This window comes from Tachyglossus aculeatus, chromosome 19, assembly GCF_015852505.1.
Source record: "Tachyglossus aculeatus isolate mTacAcu1 chromosome 19, mTacAcu1.pri, whole genome shotgun sequence".
Lineage (NCBI taxonomy): Eukaryota > Metazoa > Chordata > Mammalia > Monotremata > Tachyglossidae > Tachyglossus > Tachyglossus aculeatus.
In genome coordinates this window covers 33,043,416-33,064,903 of record NC_052084.1, presented here as the reverse complement: position 1 = coordinate 33,064,903, position 21,488 = coordinate 33,043,416, and the positions used below count along the sequence as shown (strand labels likewise).

Genomic DNA, 21,488 nt, shown 5'->3' with positions numbered 1-21,488 from the left:
GCTGCACCTCTGGCCCCTCTTTCTCTCTCCCCTCTCCCCCTCCACCCCCCATTTCTTTCCTGTCCGCCCTCCTGGGGGGAAAGCCGCTCGGAAGAGGTCTCATCGAGCAGGTCCGGATCGTTTGGCAGTTTCGTTATTAACCGTGAGCCCTGCCTGGCTGATTTGGCGGAGTGGCTTCGTAGGACCCATTGTCCGACCTTTGCTCTTCTGAGCCGTGGGGCTACCAGACTGTTGCTGGATGAACAGAAGGGGACATTGAGAAGGACTCGCCCCAGCCCCAGCTGAATGGCCTGAAATATTCAAAAGCAAACCCACCATCCCCTCCCTTGCCCCCCCTCCCTCCGCCCACAAAGTCAAGATGCAAAAGCGGAAAGAAAAAGTTTGTAAATAACAGCGGTTGTGGAGGTGTTCTTGACAGCGATTGCTTTCCCCCTGAAACAGAATAGCTGCCAGGTAATAGTCTCCGCGTTGGTTTGAAATTGGGGTCTTTTAGGCAGCCCCCCAAGAGGAAGATTAGGCGGTGGGCTACACCGGCCTTGATTTCCTGTTTCTGCTTACGTCTTGGACACCCCCGCCCCGACCCCTCCCCACCGACCATGAGGTCTGCCTCGGTTCTACTTGTATTTCGCCAGAAAACCTCATTTCATTTAGGCTTAGGATGCTTTTTGTCAGGTGTGTGCTTCACTCCACCATTATATTTATTTCTCTGCATTATCTGGGGGTGCCTTGAAACTAAAATGGAACTACACACTGATTCTGGAACAAATCGGTTGAGAGAAGAGGGGAGGGTGGAGAGGGGAAAGACAACCCAGTCATACTGATATTTATATTCCGGACATCCTACCCAATTGACGACTCAGGCGTCTTGAGTTGATGCTGCAGTGTGGAGCTCTTATTTTGTATATTGTACAAGTAATTTATTTAATGTCTCTTTCTAAGGGTATGCTGCTTTGAAGATGCACTATATTTTGGGATTTAATCCTTCGAGTATTGTTTTCCCAAGGAAGTAAAACTGTTTCCTTGCGAAGGCTGACCCTGGAGACTAGTGGGGTCGGAGGGCTAGGGCTCTCTTAAAAGGGAGAGCGTGGCGACCAGCCGGCCCCGAACTTGATGGGAAATGGCTGGCGGTAGGGCGGTTCTACCCCGCCGACACCATAGTCGCCGGACAAATTTTTGGGCTCATTTTCCAGCCACCAAAGCGCCTACGGGGAGGCTCCAGTTGTGCTAAAATCCCTCGGGAGGCAGGAGTCTTGCTGAAATTAGACGGGAAGCTAGAAAAATAGGCCGCTTGTCTAGGTAAGGGTCATTTTCCAGGAACTCAGAAGGCTTTCGAAGCGAGGCTCGTTGCGCGGAGCTCAAACCGAGCCTGTAGCCGACCGCGTCCGAAGCCGCCCGCTAGTTCAGGATGGGGCCGAGGCAGGAGGATCTGAGAAGACAGTTTCAACACTTGTAGGGTGGGCGGCAACTTAAAAGTTCCCCCACAAGACTTCGTTTCCTAAGGGAGCCTGCGAAGGCAGAATAGCAAAGGGGAGCCCCGCAAAACGGTCTTATCCTAAAAACTGAGTATTCCTCCGGACGTAAAGGCTCTTGGTGTGGGTTATGTCTCTGACAAGGCGGTCCAGATGGTGCCACGCTCTGGGCAGGTAGAATACCCATATCCACACGGGAGGTGTGGATATGTTATGTGCTTGTGTATAATATGTATATGTGTATTTATATCGTCTGAATTATTTTACGACCCAGGCATCAGATGTGATGCTGTAGACTATTATAGATATATGTGTGTGTGTACACACACACACACACACATATGTATGTATCTTATCTATATATATAATTTGTGCACACGTGTGTGCCACTGATTCGTGTGTATATAGAAAAGACCTATTGTGGTAGATTGGGCGTGAGCTATTAATCGGACAGGGCAACGGTCTTACTGGCGCTGAAAAGTGTATGTACAGTATTTTCCTACACTCCACCACGATGGATATTATTTATATCAAATGAATAACAGTGACTCGCTCTCAACTGTAAAGTGAGCATAATGCTGCCGTTTCATGAAGAAAACCACTTTGTCGGGAGGGCGGTTGGCGTGTAGCTTCTCTTCACCAGAGGCCCCGGCGGGGGGATGAGGGTCTGAGCTGGACCCTCCGGGAGAAAGCGGACCCCCAAGCTCTCCCTTTTCTGGAGAAAGGCTCCCCCGGCCCACATCCCCCCGGCCGGCGGAGGGTCAGTCGAAGGTCACGGGTCCCCCTTGGCATGGAGGACGGGCTGCCCGCTAGAATTTGTTCCAGAACCAGTCAGGTCCAAGTGCACCTCTAATCTATGCCTTACAACCTGCAGAGGTCATATTCAAAACAGGGTTTTACCAGTGTATGCAAGGGGCACAAAGCCCCTCTCCTCTTCCTCCCCAGGTCAGACAATATGGACAGTTTTCACACACATCTACCTGTAGACTCCTCTGTACCTCTCAAAACTGGTCAATGACTGTAACAGGTTACATCAGGTGTTTTTCTACATACTTTTTACACAGATTCTATGCGATTAATGTAACAAAATTCAATGCATCATTTTATTGTACTAGTTCTTATGCTTGTCTATTATTTTTTTTTTCTAGGTGACTGTGGTTTCTCGTGATTTTTATTGTAAAAATGAGATGGCTGTTGATGCTTACTCTCTGTTACTAAGAATTTTTACCTTTTTGGAAAATAAAACATTGCTATGAACTAATGAATTAACTTCATTTACTCATTGTAAATACAGTATTGTGGAGAGAAAAAAAAACGAAAAACCCTTTTCATTCATTCGAATTGCTAGTGTTAACTGAATTTTGTCTAGACACCATTTCTGTTGATGAAATAAAGACATATCATTATGTATTGTAAATTAATCCTCTCTGCCTCCGGACTTTATGTGCCCCAGGTTCTCTCGGGTTTTGCTTCAGCCACCCCCCGCCTCCACCCCAATTGCATTTCCCCTGGACCTGGTTTGAGTTTCCGCTTGGGTGTCCGGCTGTTGGAATCTTATTCTGGGCCGTTCCTGACTGTCACAGGGTGTCCCGAGGCTGCTCTAAGAAAGCCTGGAAGGAGAAGGAGAGAAGAGGAAAGGGAATCAAACGGCCTCTGGGGTGACAAACCAGGGGGCTTCCCTTAAGAGGAGCAGTGGATAGAGCTTGGGCCTGAGAGTCAGGAGGACCTGGGTTCTAATTCTGACCACCACTTGTCTGCTGAGTGACCTTGGGCAAGTCACCTAACTTCTCTGTGCCTCGGTTACCTCACCTGTAAAATGGGAATTAAGACTGCGAGGCCTATGTGGGCCAGGCACCGTTACTAAGCACCGTACGAGCGGATCGGGTTGGTCAGTTTCCTGTGAATATGTTCATGTTGTCCATCTCCACCCGCAGTGCCGTCGTTCTAAGATGGATGTCTCGGGAACGTCTACTGGGTCGGTCACAATGATGGAAAAAGCCCAAGAAATGCTTTAAGTAAATGCAAAACGGCCACGGGACAGTATTACTGGCCGGCCGGCATTTATCGATAAAGCTTTTGGGTGCTTTCAGAGAGTGTGATTAAAGTCCCAGGCATTAATCAGCATCTAGTTCCGATGGCCGCGGTGCAGCCTGCGTGGTGAAATCCCATTTGCCATTTTGGCAAGCTGTATGCGCCCAAGGCCCAGAGGTCGGATGCGAGTGAGGCGAGGAGTCAGGACGTTTCTGAAGCGGGGAGGGAGGCTTTGGGCTGTGGGCAGAGGTTCTGTTCCCGCCAGCATCTCTGACCTTTCTAAACTGTGAGCCCGTTGTTGGGTAGGGACGGTCTCTGTTGCCAAATTGCACTTTCCCAGCGCCTAGTACAGTGCTCAATAAATGAATGAATGACGGAGAAGCAGCATAGTCTAGTGGAGACAGCGCGAGCCTGGGCGTCAGAAACTGAAGCGCAGAGAAGCAAAGTGACTCGCCCAAGGTCCCACAGCAGACATGGGGCGAAGTAGGGATTAGAACCCAGGTCCTTCTGATTCCCAGGCTCCTGCTGTAACCACTAGACAGCACCTGCTTGAATTTATGACGAGGGGCAAGAAACGGCCCAGTGAAAACTACATCTGATGCCCAGATCTCTCCCCTCCTGGCTCTGTTCTAAATTCAGGCCACCGCTTTATAGCAGCTGGGACAGACAGACCCGGACCCTCGCTAGTGGGGCATCCTACACCGTGGGTTTTCCAGATCAATTCAGGAAAAGACCACAGAAATCTCAGACTGGAAGAAAGGTCCACCTATTAAAACCCGCCAAAAGTCGAAACGCTTTGTTTCGGCTTTGCATGAATGGGAGTGGACGGAAGGGGAGGGGGGCACACTCACAAAAACACTCAAAACATTTTGATCCAAACTGTGCTTTACAGGTTTTATTATGTTAAGCAAACTTAAATTATACAAAAGGAAAATTTGTTTTGTACAGTTAAAAATTCTTTGGCTAGGCAAAGATATATAGTCATATATATATACATACACATATATATATATATCCATATACACAAAGTACTTTACATTACCATACATGTCTTTGTACATATATTTACAAGAGAAAACACTACAATTGCTTCACAATATATCAAAAACAGAGGCAAGAAAAATAGAACATTAAGTGGCCAATTAAATAGTCAATAAGGAAACTGAATTCCATGAAATTAAATAAAAGGAAATGTTCTGGAATATGAATGCTAGTTTTTGAAAGTACTGAATCTTTGTGAGCTTTTCCCCGCGTCGAGAGGAGCGCTTAAAATGCTCCGACAGACCAGGAACAAGAAAACTACGCCGGGGTAGCCCATGCTCAATAAACAGATTTACAAAATCAGTTTTATATAACATCAGTGCAAGTCTTCAAAAGGACTCCAAGGACTTTTACCGTGTGCTGTGTGAATGCAGATCTCCAACGGGTACGGTTCTCGAACTCATCTATTGTAAGCGACGACCCTTAAATGGGAAATCTTTCGACGCTTCGCCCTTATCGGTTAAGCCCAGTTGGTGAATCGCTGGGCTACCCTGAGGACTGAAAGGGAGTAGACATTTGGAAAAGTTCAAATCGTAATGATTCGAGGAGGAAAATAAGACGTTAAGCTCTAAAAAAAAAAAGAGTGCTTGGGTGCAGGTCACCTGAAATGATAGCCTTCAAGATCTTGAGTTTGGAGGTGGAAGGTACCAGTCCCAGAATAAAAGGTGAATAAAGAACTGATGTGGAATTTCACGCTAGAATGTGAAATGCAGGAAGTTAGCATCCACGGAAACTGGAACACTGACAACAGCTTAATTTTCTCAACAGCTGAGAAAGCATTTAAAAGAAGGTTTGTACCTCAACCTCTGCCCGCCGACCACAAACTTACCCACAGCTTTCCAAAAGTTCCTTTTAAAGAGCTGCCCGATCCATGAAGTACATTAATTCCGTTGGGGAGTTTCACTAGCAGCTGGTAATCTTTAGATGATACCACTTCTGTTGAAGGACGGGCTAAAGAAAACACCTCAGAAAGGAGTTGTGAGTCGGCTGTAGCGGTCCTTCTGTTCGAGGGACTGTTCCTGTGCTTTCGTGTCAAAAGGGATCCATGGGCAGAATGGTGCTCCCAAAAGGTACTTGTTTGTTTGTTTTTTTCTTTAAATTACAGGTGTGGACCGAGGGAATTGGGCATTGGGCTCAATTAGCCTTTCCCCTTCGCAGCATGCTTTGCTGAGACAGACTACCGTGGTGGTTCAGGAGGGATCTGGAAAGCTAGAATGATGTGAGAGTTGGCTGGACTCCTTGGCAGGATAAACTTCGCTCAGTGAGGCATCTCCCACATGGAGCAAGGCTCAACGACCAAAGTGTGCTCACCACGGTTTTTAAACAGCCTGTAGAATTATTGCTTTAATAAACCCGTGGAACCAGAAATCAACAGGACGTTACGAGAATGTGAGCAGTGACACTGTGCACTAAGTACCGACAAGTTGGAAACGACTTTCTTCTCGTCAGGCTTGAAAACACACTTCGGACGACAGGGTCACGGGCTAAAAGGTTGTGGTCGACTTGAACCTGACGCAAAACTTTCTTGGAGGGAAAACCGACTCTGTGATTAAGGGCTTTGACTTCAAGGTTGTAAGATCCGTTGTCCAAGCGGCTTTGACGGTTTTATGTTCAGCACTTTAAAAAAAAAAAATCTCCTTTCTTCTACTCATTCCATCGGAATGGACCAGCAGAGTGACAATCCAGGGTTGTAAGACCCATTGTCCAAGAGGCTCAACGGTTTTACTTTTTTTCAGTACTAGAAAATCTTCTTTCTCCTGCTCACTCCATCGGACTGGACCAGCGGAAGCGATGCGAAGTATGAAGAGAGAATGTCGTGCTGATCTGAACCATGGCAGAGCATCTGACGCTAACCCAGGCAAGAGGGCAGCAACCTAGGGGCCCCACCATGTCCAGCCGGCCGTCTCACCCAGTTAAGCCACCCTGACGTTGAGCATTCTTGTTTTCAACGAATGCAGAAAAAAATGAAACAAAAAAACCACTCCAGCCTGTTCCACTTTAGCAGCTATAGCTGAAGGCTACCTGCATTTTGACTTTTTGAACAGTTTCAGTAACTGCTGGAATCTTTCTGAAACCTGCAAAAGAGAGAAGGAAAAAAAATGTTAGCCATCGGGATCTTGGAGTTTTGGCACTGGTAGAGAATAGAATCCCAACTTTGAGTTTCTTAGTCGGATGAATGATGAATTCCCAGGAGTCAGTACTCGCCTCTCCTTCAAAGCCTTACTGTAGTCATAACTCCGCCGAGTTCTTCCCTGACAAGCCCTCCTTTCCTCTTCTCCCTCCCGCTTCTGCGTCCCTGACTTGCTCCCTTTGTTCTTCCCCTCTCCCAGCCCCACAGAACTTATGTATAAATCTGTAATTTATTTATGTATATTAATGCCTGTCTCCCCCCCGCCAACCCAGATTGTAAGCTGAATGAGGCAGGGAATGTGTCTGTTATATTGTTATACTGTATACTCTCTTGTATACAATACAATATTATTATTGTTATAGTGTATACAGTATACACCGTATATTGTATCTTGTTATATTGTATATGCTACTGTATTGTTATATTGTATACAGAGAAGCAGCGTGACTTAGTGGAAAGAGCCCGGGCTTGGGAGTCAGAGGTCGTGGGTTCTAATCCCAGCTCTACCACTTCTCAGCTATGTGACTCTGGGCAAGTCAACTTCTCTGTGCCTCAGTCACCTCATCTGTAAAATGGAGATTAAGACTGGGAGCCCCATGTGGGACAACCTGTTTACCTTGAATCCCCCTTAGCTCTCAGAACAGTGCTTGGCACATAGTAAGCGCTTAACAAATACCATCATTACTATTATTATTACTGTCCCAAGCATTTAGTACAGTGCTCTGTACTAAGTGCTCAATAAATATGACTGAATTTTTTTTTCCCCACTGAGCAACTTTCCCGGTCAAAAGAAAGATTCAAAGTCCTCAAGTCAGATATGCTCAGTGGGAAGTGCAAGGAAAAGGCCAGATTCTCTTTCAACAACCCACGGTGATTGAATTTCTACTGCTGCTTAGAACTATGCTGTGCAGGGCTTGCAACTATCCAGAAAACTCAACTCTACTCCCTGTCAATCCATTCTGTTGGCAGGGGCAATGCAATGTCTTTCATTTTAATCCTATGAGCCCCCTCACTGAGGGGTAGAGGAGATCAAAGAGTCAAGAACAATGTAAACAGATAGATACCTGATTGGGATTTTTGTTCAACTTTGAAGCTAGAAAAGTAAAAGCTTTTCCTGATGGCCCTCTTTTCTGGCACTCCAAAAGAATTTCTCTATCGTCGTCTCTGGGGAAAACAAAAGACGATAGGTTGTTTAACTTTGGAACATCGGTTCAGAGAAGGCCTAGCAATGTTACCGTTAGCGATTGCCAAGAAGGTACTTAGTCATAGAAATGGGGGAACAAGGATTCCAGTTTCCCCCCTTGGAGGGGTCCCATCTACAAAGTATATATTATAAATCATTTCTATCAATGGTGGTAGCCCCCTTTAGACTGTAAGTTCGTTGTGAGCAGGAAATGTGTCTACCAACTCTGTTGTATTGTACTCTCCCAGGTTTAGAACAGTGCTCTGCGCACAGTAAGTACTCAATAAATATCACTGACTGATTGAGAGGTTTTGGCCGGTAGTGATTTGAGCTCCAGACAGGCTAGCCCACCGTTAAGGGGAGAAATTGCCCCCTTTTTTTTCCCCAAAGCTAAGGGTTCAAATAAGTTTACAGATCTGGGGAATTTGGTTCTACAATCAGCCATTGGCAGAAATGTGAAAATCTAAGTGAATATAGGTCCCTGGAGCCTAATTAGGATTGTTTCCCACCAGAGTGAGCTGGGGCCCTGAGATTTCTTTCCAATTTAGCTTTAAGGGTGTACGGAGTGACCAGGCCTCCCGCCCTGGGGAAAATGCCTTCTCGTCAAGGTGGTTAAAGCGATAAGGCCATCCCTAGGAGGCCGTGGACAAAGGGACTCTTCAAACTTGGACAAGTAGGCTTACCTCGTCCATGAAACGACAACTTCTCCCTTCTTTTTAATGACATTTTTGGCAGAGAGGCTCGTGGGTGAGGTAGCGCTGGAAGGTGAACAGTCTTTATTCTCCAGCGGCGAGTGCTTCTTATTCGTTGATTTCCTCTGGGAGGCTGAATCACTAGCTTCGCATTTTGGGGAATTTTTCTCAGGCTCGTCTTCAGCAGTCTGGGGAGATTCCCTTTTCTCTCTTTTCTTCGGATGACCCGGACTGAAATCCTTTTTCCGCTTTCCGTGAGCTTTAGCCAAGACCCCGGGGCATTCTACAACACAACTGAACGCGGGGGATGATGCCAACTTATCCTCCTTTACTTCATTTGAACTGGGCGGTTCCACTGTCAAATAGGGACCCAAATCCTTAGCCTCGTGGCCTGGAGATTGATTTGCGTCGGATAACTCCTCTCCTTCCTTGCCGCTCCCTTTATCTTGGCTTTTCCCCGGGTGCCTGGCGTTCCCTCCGAGATTGCTCTCGTTCGCAGTCTGCATCGAATCGACAGAGCTCTCTCCGACCCCGTTCTGCTTCTCCCTCACCGTTTCCCCCACTCGGTCCTGGGAATCCGAGTCCTTTCTCGTAGATCCCGTTGGATGAACGTTGAAACCCGGTGCCGTCAGAAGGTCGCCCAGATCTCCATCTATCGGCGCAGGTTCTGGGGTGAGGTCCACGCACGTGTCGGCGAGGCTGCAAGCTAAGGGGGGTGAAGCCACCCCCAAGGCTGCACACGACTCCTCCGGCTCCTTCGGTCCGCCCCCCTGCCGAACCGTGAGACCCTCGTCTCCACGTTCCTCCCCGATTCCCAAGGACTCTGAGGTCTCTCCAAAGAGCTCGAGAACATCGAGAACCGGGGTCCGAAGAGTCGAGCTCTGTCCCTCGTTAGGCAGTCGGCCATTTCCGTGGCTCTGGGAAATCTCCGCTTCGGCTCCGGAGCCGTCAGCGGGCCCTCGGTCGGCGGTTCCTTGTTCCGTCGCCTCATCGGTCGCCTCTCTGACCCGCAGCAAAGACGCCACCGACTCATCGCTCGCCTGGCCGTAGTCGACGAGGCCCAGGGAGGCGGCAGATGGTTGCGCGCGCCGGATTTTCACGATGAAGTGGTCGTTGGACTTCTCCATTATCACGGCCTGCATGGGAAGGCTGGGATGGTACTGAAAGCCGGGAGCCGTGGGCCGGCTGGTCCACGAGGAAGAGCAACTCGATCGACTGCTGGAATTATCCGACTCCAAAGCCAGATGGATGTCCTGCTCGGTGGCATCCTCTTCTTCAAGTAACGCGTCCTCGCTGAAGTGGGCACTGATGACCTCTTCCGGAGTCGAGCTGGACGACGTCTCGGGCTTCAGGAAGCTCAGGTGCGCGTCCGACTTGAGGGGCGAGGGCACCGTTAGGGAAACCGCCAGGTCTTCGATGAGAATGGAGGAGATGCAAGACCTCTTCTCTGTACCGCACGTGTTCTCTTTACTCAAAGCCACGCAGGTGGAAACTTCGAACATGCAGCTTTCATCTAGCACATCGGGGTGGATGGGCATCTGGAGCCTGGGGGATGAAGACGGGGTCTTCTCAGATGACAGGGCCACCCAGGGGACATCGTCCGTTGCCCTTGGAACCGGAGAGCCCTCGCCCAAAGGAGCCTCGTCTGCGGTGCAGACGGAAACCGGTTCGCACTTCTGAGCCTCCGCCGGGGCCTTCTCTGGCGTTTCCAGTTCCCACTGACTTCGGCCGATGTTGTTCCCGTTCTGTTCCAGGAGGTCGGAGCCTTGCAGCAGACTTTTAAATATTTCGCCCATTTGGGCGTCACTCACCAGATTGAAAGTCAAGCTCGAGGCTTGTTGCTCAGTGAGAATTTCAAAACTCCGCTCCGGCTTCTGGGGACCGGAGCTGACGGCCCGTTCGGCCTCGGGCGCGTCTCTGGAGGCTCTGAGGGAAAGCGGTGTGCTGTGGAACTCCTTGGGCGCCGGGGGGCTGACTTTGGGTCGGGAGTTTTTCACATTGTCGACCGAAGAGCTTAAGCACGTCGGAGTGGCTTGTTTCGAGGCAGCCGGTTTTAGATTTTGGGTTCTGTCTGGATTAGGCTTCTCAGACTGACCCCCCGGCACGGATTTACGGTCGACCAGCCCGTCGATCTTCTCTGACCTGACCTTGACGGTCCTCCTCTTGGCCTTTTCAACCCCATCTCTCAGATTGTTAGAGCTTTTGTGTTTCTCTTTCTCGGTGGCTTCCAGCTTTCCCTCGTCGCTATCGCTTCCCGGGTTTAGGGCATCACACCACTTGGTTAGGGTCTTTTTCAGCTTTAGAAACAAATAGTCGAGTTGTTCATCCACAAACTTCCACAGCTTCTTTTTCATATCTGGCAACTGCTGTTCGAAGAGGCGATCCACGATCCCGTTCTTTTTAAGCTGCTTCAGTTTCGATTCTATAACATCGCAGAGGCTCCGCTTGACAAAGTCCACCGACTGACATATCTTAGACAGGTCCAGGTACTTGATCAGTGATGTAAAATTCACTATCGCCGATTCGATAATTCTGTGAAACTGCATGACTGAAAATTTGATCTTGAACTTCATATAATTTTTCCTGACGTGCTTTCTTATCACCTTTAGCATCTGCATAACCTCTCTCACCGACGTAGGCTCGACGATAACCTGGACAATTTTTTCCAGGTGAGAACTGTTTGTGGCTTTATCTTTTTCTTCCGCCTTCAGAGATTTGGGAGAGTTACTGGAGGCTTGATCTTTCTTCCTCTTGACCTGATGGATTTTGACGGCCATCGTTTTTCCACTGTCTTCATCGAGATGCGTAGTGCTCATCTTTCTCTTTCGCGGATTCTTTCCATTCTGCATAGCCGAAGAGGATCTGGGGTTGGGACTCTTGCCGGTGTCTGCTTTTCTGTCCAGGTTGGACTTTTCGCTGTCGCTTACGATTTCTCCTTCTTCTAGTTCGTCAGAATATTTATTTGAATGGGGGTCCACTTCCGAGCATTTGTCGGGCTTGCAAACTGGCTTTCGATTCTCCTTGTTGAGTTCGTTGGATAAATTCTTCGCGGGAGAGCTGAGCAAGCTGGCCGAAGTTAAATCTACGAAAAGGAAAGGCTGTTAACATCGTTCCATGATCCCTTCACGATAACGATTCAACGTTTAGAACCGATCAAGACATGTACTATTGAGAGATTCATTACCCTGCTACAACTGTGGGCAAACAAAAAGGTCTGCCACAGTGAGCCTCGAGAATCTGAAAGTAATTATTTTGTGTCTATCCAAGCGCTTAGAACAGTGCTCAGCACATAGTAGGTGCTTAACAAATACCATAAAAAAACACACTGGGGCAGGGGATGTTTACCAACACTGTTGCATTGTACTTTTCCAAGAGCTTAGTTCAGAGCTCTGCACGCAGTAAGCTCTCAATACTCAATATAGATACCCCCAATCGATAATGTATGTTCCCGGAGGGCCTGCTCTTGCTCCTTGGCAGGTTCTCTTCCCCAGGCCCGATACCCACCCCTAGAGCAGTCCCTGCCAGGCAAAAGCGAGGCTCGGGACCCACCGGTGAGGCAGATAGCCCTCCGGTCCCTTCTAGAACAGGACAGCCATCTTCTGATTCCACAACGATCCTCAAAGAGGCTGGGTCCTTGGCCACAAACCATGGACAAATGATAACTAAGTGCGGCATGGGCAGACATCTCCAAAAATGATGCATTCTGAATCACATTTCCCCCAGAGAGACAGAGAGCAGAAAGAAAAAAAAAAGAACAATTACCTTTGTGGTTGTTTCTCAACGCCGGAACTTTGCAAGGGCTTTCTACCCTGAGAATTTTAGCTATGGGCCGCACTGGGCTGTTCAGTGGACTGATGGCTTCTGGAATGTATCTCAAATGATTGAGGTCAATGCTAATAACGGAATTTTCATCATCATGGTATGCAGGGTTCACGTCTCTGTTTTCAGGGCTATTGTCCATCAAATCTTTCCGAAGCGAAGATTCTAAGCTTCCTTGTGTGCAGAAGAGGGACTCCAGATTTCCACCGTCATCATAGGAAGTCGGCCCATCCCCAAGGCAGGGCTCGGAGACGTCGTCCGCCTTCTCGGAAACGACTGCCGGTAAAACGCAGTTTCCGATTCCTTCGAGGCTCTTGTCGTTGGTATCGGCCATCCCCACGGAGGCGTCGGACGTCCTCTCCTTAGCATTTTCGAGGACGTTAGGCAAATCGACTCCGTCATTACTTACGGTCTCCAGTTCTAAGCCAAGGTTAGGAGAAACATCCAAATGCAAGTGGGCCGCTGTATCGGACGCTGGAACCTCTCCATTACTGCACCCCTCCTGCCCCACGCATGGGTGGGGGGGAGGACTCCGTATTGGTACCCGGCAAAGGGCACTGCCCACTCTCAACCAGATCACCGGTTTCAATTTCCACATGGCTCGCGGGAGGGTTCACCTTGGGTTCTTCGAATGCCCGCATGCTATCGTTTGGTTCTTGTAATGGTGACTTGATTTTCTCTGAAGCCTCATCTGTGGCAGACCGAAGAGAAAGCACCGCTTCTGTTTCCACTGGAATCTCAGTATCCCTTTGACTTGAGGATTTAGGACGATCCATCTTTTGAACTGGATCTTCCTGACCGAGCGATTGTTTTTTAGCGGGGGAGAGAGTCAAATTCAGCTTCTCCATAAAACTCAGCTTTAGATCCTTGCTTTTTGCTGCAGTCGGAAAGTCTTTGACTTTCTCAAGGTGGAGTTCTTTTCTGACGGCCCCTTCTGGGACGTCTTCCGTTTTAGAGGTTTTGCTTCTGTCGTTCTGCTCGTGCCCATTCTTTGGCTTTCCTTCAGCGGACACTTTCTTTGTTTCTTTTTCGGTCTTTTGGAGATGGTCTTTGGACCCTCTTCTTTCAGATCTAACGTGTCTGGAGTCTTCTTTGCTTTCTCTCTCTCTTTTCCTCTTCTCTTCGGTTCTGTGCCTTTCTGCTTTGGAGTGGGAGTTTTCCCACTCGTGTTTGCTGCCGATCTCGTTCGAGTAAGGGCGCCTGTGGGTCCTGCTGCTCGAAGTGGAAGGGGAAGTTCTTCCATTCCAGAAACTTTGGTCACTGGGCCCTCTGTCTCTTTTACCGTCTCCTTCCCGTCCCCGTCGTTCTTCCGGATGGCCCTTTGTTGACCAATGAGGGTCTCTCCCCGTTTCACTCCTCGGATGGGGGACGGCCGCTCTCCCGGCCCGTCGCCTATGCTCCTCGTCCTTTTCCGAGAACTTGGCTTTCGGGTCACTTTTCCGGTCATCTTTGGAATAGGGTTTAAGCTCTTTTCTATTTAGGTTTTGGGATCTTTCACTCTGTCTCTCCACTCTCTCGTCCCCCTGGGAATCTCCTCGCTGGTGTGACCTCTCCCTAATGCTGCTGTCTTTCTCCCGAACAGAACTTACATGGGGACTTTTAGACTCTGCATCTGAGTGGCTTCGACATTTGGAATTTTTGTATTCTGGCTTCTGTTCACTCTTCCCGTATTTTTCGGGCTGCCCCTGGGACCGCCGATTAACGTCTGCGCTCCCACCAGGGACATCCTTTCTCCATCGATCATTTTCTCGGCTGTACTGTTGGCTATTGTTCATTTCTTTTCTTCCCCTTCTCTCCTCACTCGAGCCACCGTCAACTATCTGATTGTGTGCCCGTGATCGGATGCCGCTGCTACTGTGTTTCTCAGGAGAAACTGGTAGATGAGAAGTGCTTTTCTTTTCCAAGTCTGTTTTGACTTCCTTTCCCGGGTCTGGTAATGAAGTGCTGTGGGAAATGTCCTTTGAAGAGTCATTTTTCGGTCTGGGATCGGTCTTTGGGCTCTCGTCTAAATGCGAAGTTCTGGATTTAAAATCTTTCGCTTTAGGCGCCTCTGAGGATCTTGACGTTGTTGACCCTGGAAGGTAGTTTCTGGTGTAGTTCCTTCGGAAATGTGGAAATTCTGAGAGTCTGTTTGGAAAGAGGAAACGCATGGAGATGAAAGTTCCTCAACTGTAAATAGCACTCAATCAATCAATCATATTTACTGAGCGCTTACTGGGTACAGAGCACTGTAATACGCGCTTGGACCAGTAACGTTATAACAGGATGGGTAGACACGTTCCCTACCCACAAAGAGCTTAGTCTAGAGGGGAGACTAATATAAATTATGAATATGTACATAAGTGCTGTGGGGCCAAGGGAAAGGGTGAATAAAGACTGCAAATCCAAATGCCAGGGCAACACAGAATCATTTTCAAACAATCATCAGACAATCATTTTCACACTGTGGATACGTAAAGATTGCTCCCTGGTACGCTTTTTCACGTGCCACCCATTTTTCCTTCTCTGTATCTCGATCGCTTCAAAGAAGCACTGTGGCTCAATGGAAAGAGCACGGGCTTGGGAGTCAGAGGTCATGGGTTCGAATCCCGGCTCTGCCACTTGTCAGCTGTGTGACTTCGGGCAAGTCACTTAACTTCTCTGTGCCTCAGTGACCTCATCTGTAAAATGGGGATTAAGACTGTGAGCCCCACGTGGGACAACCTGATTACCTTATATCCTCTCTAGCGCTTAGAACAGTGCTTTGCACATAGTAAGTGCTTAAGAAATACCATTAGTATTATTATTATTATTATTATCTATGCCTGTCATCCTGTTTCTCCTCACTGTGTGCCGAGTGTGTCTGCTCCCAGATGGGTCTCCTAGGAACGGAAGACAGAGCCAGAGGGAGGCAGAACACTAAATCTATTCCCTCTTTTTCCTTAAAAGTGTCGGGACCTGCTATCGACATATTTTTTTTTAAGATGGATTATACAAAATTACAGTACAGACAAATAGTTAATGAAAATGCTTCTCTTCTCAACCATTTCCACTTAATGCACCAAATATTCCTGGGACCGATTCTAAACAGTGAGTCATATGATTTAAGTAACTGCAGTACATTTGTCAATTCTCATCGTACCTTTGGTGGAGGCTATTAATTTCCTCGTCCTTTCGATTGATTTCCCCTCTAGCCGTCTTGATAAGTGCTGAAATGTTCTTCTTCAGGGACTGGTTTTCACTTTGCAGACTTAGATTCTGCATTGAAGAAACATGTGTGACTAGATGAACCGTCGCCCAGATTGACAGTTACTAAAAGACAGCAATCAAAATGGGAAACCTTTCAAAGTTCCACGGCAACAAGAAGTGCTAGCTATTGGCAAGCTACATACAATCTGACCGAGCTCATCTTCGTCCGATAAGCGTGAGCTGCAAAACCAACGGACCGTTGCCTTCCAATATGAACCTAAATGACCATGTCTGAGGGGGCACACCTATTGGTAGGATGAAACCAGTTGTAGAGAATTGGGTCTTGTTGAACCACATGTCCCTCCTTAGCCGGATATAACCTTGGGAAAAGAGCGAATACCTTGAAATCACTCCATCCAGGGAGGACTCAAAAGCATGCAACGGCCCCGGTGTGGGGTACATTCGCCTGCCGGAGAACACCGGCAGCCCATTTACTGCCCATCCCACTTTCCACTGCCGGCTGCCTGGGTACTGGTGAAGGAAAGACCCAAAAGCTCCCCCTCGTCCCCCTCTCCATCCCCCCCTTCTTACCTCCTTCCCTTCCCCACAGCACCTGTATATATGTATATATGTTTGTACACATTTATTACTCTATTTATTTATTTTACTTGTACATATCTATTCATTTTATTTTGTTAGTATGTTTGGTTTTGTTCTCCGTCTCCCCCTTTTAGACTGAGCCCACTGTTGGGTAGGGACTGTCTCTGCATGTTGCCAATTTGTACTTCCCAAGCGCTTAGTACAGTGCTCTGCACATAGTAAGCGCTCAATAAATACGATTGACGAAAAGCTACATCCACCAGGAATCCTCAAGTTCGCCCAGGAGCAAAAAGGGCAGTTCTGGAGCTCCAAAACAGGGCACAGTGGAGAGACCACAGGCCTGGATCAGGGGTTCTTCTACTCTATTACACCCCACTTTAAACCTTCAACTCTATTACATTTCTATTAAAACAATTCCCTACGACCCAGGTTCTACTAACGCACTCTACCTGCGTCTGAACTTCTTTAAACTTCTTCATCAGCTCCTTCATTTGTCTCTGGCATTTCCCAAATTCCACCTGCAACTGCAAAACACAGGGTCGATTTTTTGCATGGCTGAATCAGGAATTTCAAGACAGCCTTAAAATCAATAAGGGACAACAGTGCTGATTTAATGGTCATGCTTTGATGTATCCGGGCATATTGGGGTATTCACTGTATCACAGCTAAAGGGTGAAATTAAAATTCTGACAGAAAATTTAAGCGATTTTGGTGTTGGGGAGACATCTTCTGCTTCAAGAAATACTTACCGCAGCTATCAACTGCTTTCTGTGTTCAATAATTTAAGACAGTGCAAAAGATTCAGGATAATGGCTGCATGATGAATTACTTCCTGAGAATTTAAGTTAACCAAATTACAAAAAGTTCGTCAAGATGGATTAAAATATCTCAAAGTAGAATTGCAACTCTGCGGCATCTTACACCCTTTCTCCAATAGGACACCCCCAAATCAATCAAATTAAGCAATTAATCATTTTTTTGAGGGCTTGCGGTGCGCGGAGCTGCGTACTAAGTGCTTGGAAGAGTATGATACGACAGTGTCGGTAGACGTGTTCCCTGCCCACAACAAGCTTACAGTCTATGCAGTCACTTATTGGCTTCAAAAATATTTACTCCATCGAATACTAGCACCTACATCATTATATGTTGCTTCCTTTGCATTTCCTTCTTCAGTCAGGAGCTCCTCGTACAGGTCTAAACAATTTCTGGATGGCGTACATGGCTTGGAAGAATTTTCTGCAACAGAGATTTTTCGAAGGTGAATAGCTTGCCTGCTTTCCTCTCCCCGGAAAAATGCACATGCTTCACTCTTAAATTCTTAAATTCTTCTAGACTGTGAGCCCACTCTTCTAGACTGTGAGCCCACTGTTGGGTAGGGACTGTCTCTATATGTTGCCAGCTTGTACTTCCCAAGCGCTTAGTACAGTGCTCTGCACACAGTAAGCGCTCAATAAATACGATTGATTGATTGATTGATTTTCCCTCCCTAGAAGGGTAAGGGAATTGGGCAAGTTAACTTCAACTTACTTCCACTGGACAGAGGGCTTTAGGGGGCTTAAAGAAAAAGTATTTGATTGTTACGGGTTCTCACGTCTGCCAGAGGTTGGGGCGAGGATGGGGGAGTACTTTAAAGGGTAAATTCTCCAGGGGAGGTAAAGATTATAAACTGGGGAAAAAATGTTTGGAGAGCTGGTAAATTTTTTGAAACTTTATTACTGAAAGGCTGCTTTAGATCGTAATTTTAAAAAGGCCAACATGAGGCACGGAAGTACAACTCTACCAGAGTAGTGGCTCTATCATTATATAGTTCAAAGAGAAAGGGTGAATTTCCATGAGAAAGACAGAGGCGTGGCAACAAACCAGGCCCATTAAACAGTGCCTCCTGGATGCAAATGAAGCAATTTGAGAGAATTAAACCTCTGGGAAGTGAATGTATTTTCCGTTATGAGGTCTGCATCCTGGAAAGTTAGACTGTCAACGAGCACTCTGGGGGCCCAGATATTTTGGCCAGCCAGGGGTAAAGATGGTGAGCAGCAGGAGCTGCCCAGAGCAGGCGGGGAGGAAATGTTCTGTATGCATATGAGCAAAGAGGAACAAATACAAGGGAGCTATGAAAGGGAGGGGGAAACTTTATGAACGTAGAGGTGCAATTTACAAGAAGAAAAAAAGTTCAAAATCCTGGGTTAGGCAATCAGAAATAATACATTTCTGAGTTTCCACACTTATGGATGTCAACGTGATATTTACGGAACCGAGCTCCTCACGCTTCGTAGGGGAAAAAATGACAGCTGAATAATACGTAGGTAACTCTAACAAGTCCATCGATCGGTCGATGGTATTTATCGAGGGCTCACTGCGTGCCGAACGCTGCGCTGAGGCCTTGGGAGAGTACGGCGCAGTCGGTAGACACATTCCCTGCCCACAAGGAGCTTACAGTAAGGAGGGGGAGACAGATAAGAATCTAAATAGGTAAGTTACCTATGCACTTCAGTGCTATGGGGCTGAGGGTGGGGTGAACATCAAGTGCCCACAGCCCCATTTGGACAGCTCTCTACGACCATCGCTTTCATACCGTCAACATACCAGTGACATTGGGGTCCAACCCCGCGTAAATGTCCACTGAGCTCTCATCGTTGCTCTTAAGAGGAGAAGCTGCAAGGAAAGAAAAGGGGCAAACGTTACTTCCGAAGCGTCTTTAGTTATCCTAAGCTTCTCAAATGTGCTTAACCCCCCCCAAGCCCCACCCCAAAAACCAACAGTGCCACTAAATGAGATGATTCTGAGCTGAGGAAAGATGGAGTTCTCAGGCAGGGCACAGGAGCTGTGACCTGTGGGCCAGTGGTGGGATGGAGAGGAGGCAGGGGGGGATTAGCCACCCTGGGAGATACTGGTGCCACTGCAGGCCTGACTCTGCTCAGCCTGTCCACCAACTTCACTTTAAAGTCCGTTGACTTTAGTTGAAATCTAGCCCCAACCCCCCTAATAATAAGTGCCATCGTTATTGTTACTATTAAGTGCTTACTATGTGCAAAGCACTGCTCTAAGCGCTGGGGAGGTTACAAGGAGATCAGGTGATCCCACGGGGGGCTCACAGTCTTCATCCCCATTTTACAGATGAGGGAACTGAGGCCCAGAGAAGTGAAGTGACTTGCCCAAAGTCACACAGCTGACATGACCCATGACCCCTGACTCCAAAGCCCGTGCTCTTTCCACTGAGCCACGCTGCTTCTCTACCACTAGCACTCCTGGAGTTCCGCTAGGTATGGCTAAACCACATTTCACCCCGCTCAGAATTTACGTCTTCAAGTCTACCCATATGACTCTTCACGCTAAGAGCTAGAAGAGATAACCACAAACTCTAACATGTTAATGAGACTCCAAAAGGAGGAGCGAATGTATTTAACCTTTACCCTATGAAGAACGCCTTTCTTTTATCATAGTCATTGCACGTACGAATGGCACTTTACCCCCTTCAAATGATTACAGCAGCAGAGTAATCAGTGTGGCGATTTTTTTTTAATCCGCGCTCCATTTATAGAATACTTCGAAGTGGTCACTCTCATTATGGCATTGCATAGGTTCTTTTCTGAAAGTTGTTCTTCTAAATGAAGTGTCTAAGAATACGACTTTTAAATACACAATCCAGGCACCATACAGAACCATCTCCCAAACTAGCGCTGCTGTGATAAAACTGCCCATTGGGTTACACATCACTGACTTCCAAACCTGAACTGCTTTTACTTAGAAACACGTGAAAATAATGCAGGAAAATACTTTGCCTTTCAAAATATTACCGCAGAGAACATCGAATGTCATCTTGTCTCCAGTGTCATCATCCGCTGCCATGTTACTAGTTTCCTCTGACGCACTCCATCTGTGGACATTAAAGAATCGAACGGCTTCACCGGTCATGTCATGCATTCATTTTTCCACAAGGCAGGAAACACAGATTTTGGTTTCACTAGGGCACTTACTTTTGAAAATAAATCAGATTATCTATGTCTGTCTGCCCCTCTTAATAATAAGAAGAACAATAATAATAACAATATTTGACTAAGCTCCCCTCTAGAGCTGTAACCTAATCGTGGGCCGGGAATGTGTCTGCTAATTCTGTTGTACTGCACTCTCCCAAGCGCCTAGTACAGTTTTCTGCACATGATAAAGACTCAATACCGTTGATGATGTGCCTCAGTTACCTCATCCATAAAACGGGGATTAAATTCCCTTCCCTCCGGTTTGGACTGTGAGTTTCATGAAAGACAGGGACTGTATCCGACCCGATAATCTTGGATCTGTCCCAGCACATAATACAGAGCCTGGAACATAATAAGTCCTTAAAGAGTACCATAAAAAGAAGGTTTCGACTATCAGGATGATAAAACGCTGGAATAGACTATCAAGGGAAGTCATGAAGTCTTCTGCCACTTAAGAAAAATCAATCAATGGTATTTAGGAGTGCTTACACTCTACCGAGCATTGTGCTAAGTCTTGGGAGAGCGCAAATGTAATACAGTTGCTAGATAGGATCCCTGCCCATCAGGTCTAGAGCGGGACACAAACATTAAAAGTGAATTATGGCTAGGGGAAAGTGCAGAGTATAAGGCAGGTACGGAACAAGCGCTGTGGGTGAGGTAACAAACCACTGCTTGTTCCACCGCACCCCCTTCAGCTCCACCGATTCTTACACTCCACCTCCAGCCCGATGACCCGATCTGCCTTCATCCACTTGCAATCCTCCCATCCCAAGCCCTTCAAAATGCTCAGTCGGCACGCGTCTATCAATCAATCAATCGTATTTATTGAGCGCTTACTGTGTGCAGAGCACTGGACTAAGTGCTTGGAAAGTACAAGTTGGCAACATATAGAGACAGTCCCTACCCAACAGTGGGCTCACAGTCTAAAAGGGGGAGACAGAGAACTAAACCAAACATACTAACAAAATAAATAGAATAGATATATACAAGCAAAATAAATAAATAAATAAATAGAGTAATAAATATGTACAAACACATATACATATATACAGGTGCTTCTAGAGGAGCAGCATGGCCTAGTAGCAAGAACCCGGGCTTGGGGGCCAGAGGACGTGGGTTCTAATCCCGACTCTTTTTATTTATTTTACTTGTCCATATCTATTCTATTTATTTTATTTTGTTAGTATGTTTGGTTTTGTTCTCTGTCTCACCTGTAAAATGGGGATCGAGACTGTGAGCCCCACGTGGGACAGGGACCGTGTTCATCCTGATTGCCTCGTATCTACCCCAACGCTTAGAACGGTGCTTGGCACAGAGTAAGCGCTTAGCAAACACCACTACTATTATTATTGAGCACGGAGAAGGAAGCCCATCCGTCTG

General features: G+C 47.2%; 1 protein-coding gene across 1 annotated transcript; it reads right to left on the bottom strand.

Annotated features, from left to right (window-relative positions):
* Nucleotides 1-4,536: 4,536 nt before the first annotated feature.
* Nucleotides 4,537-20,009, bottom strand: CASP8AP2 (caspase 8 associated protein 2). The gene is given in 10 exon segments (XM_038760988.1): nt 4,537-6,616; nt 7,737-7,836; nt 8,539-11,629; nt 12,310-12,889; nt 12,891-14,493; nt 15,488-15,603; nt 16,584-16,658; nt 17,270-17,370; nt 18,718-18,786; nt 19,929-20,009. Coding segments are annotated over 10 exon segments (5,844 nt in total). The 5' UTR covers nt 19,981-20,009; the 3' UTR covers nt 4,537-6,559.
* Nucleotides 20,010-21,488: the final 1,479 nt, after the last annotated feature.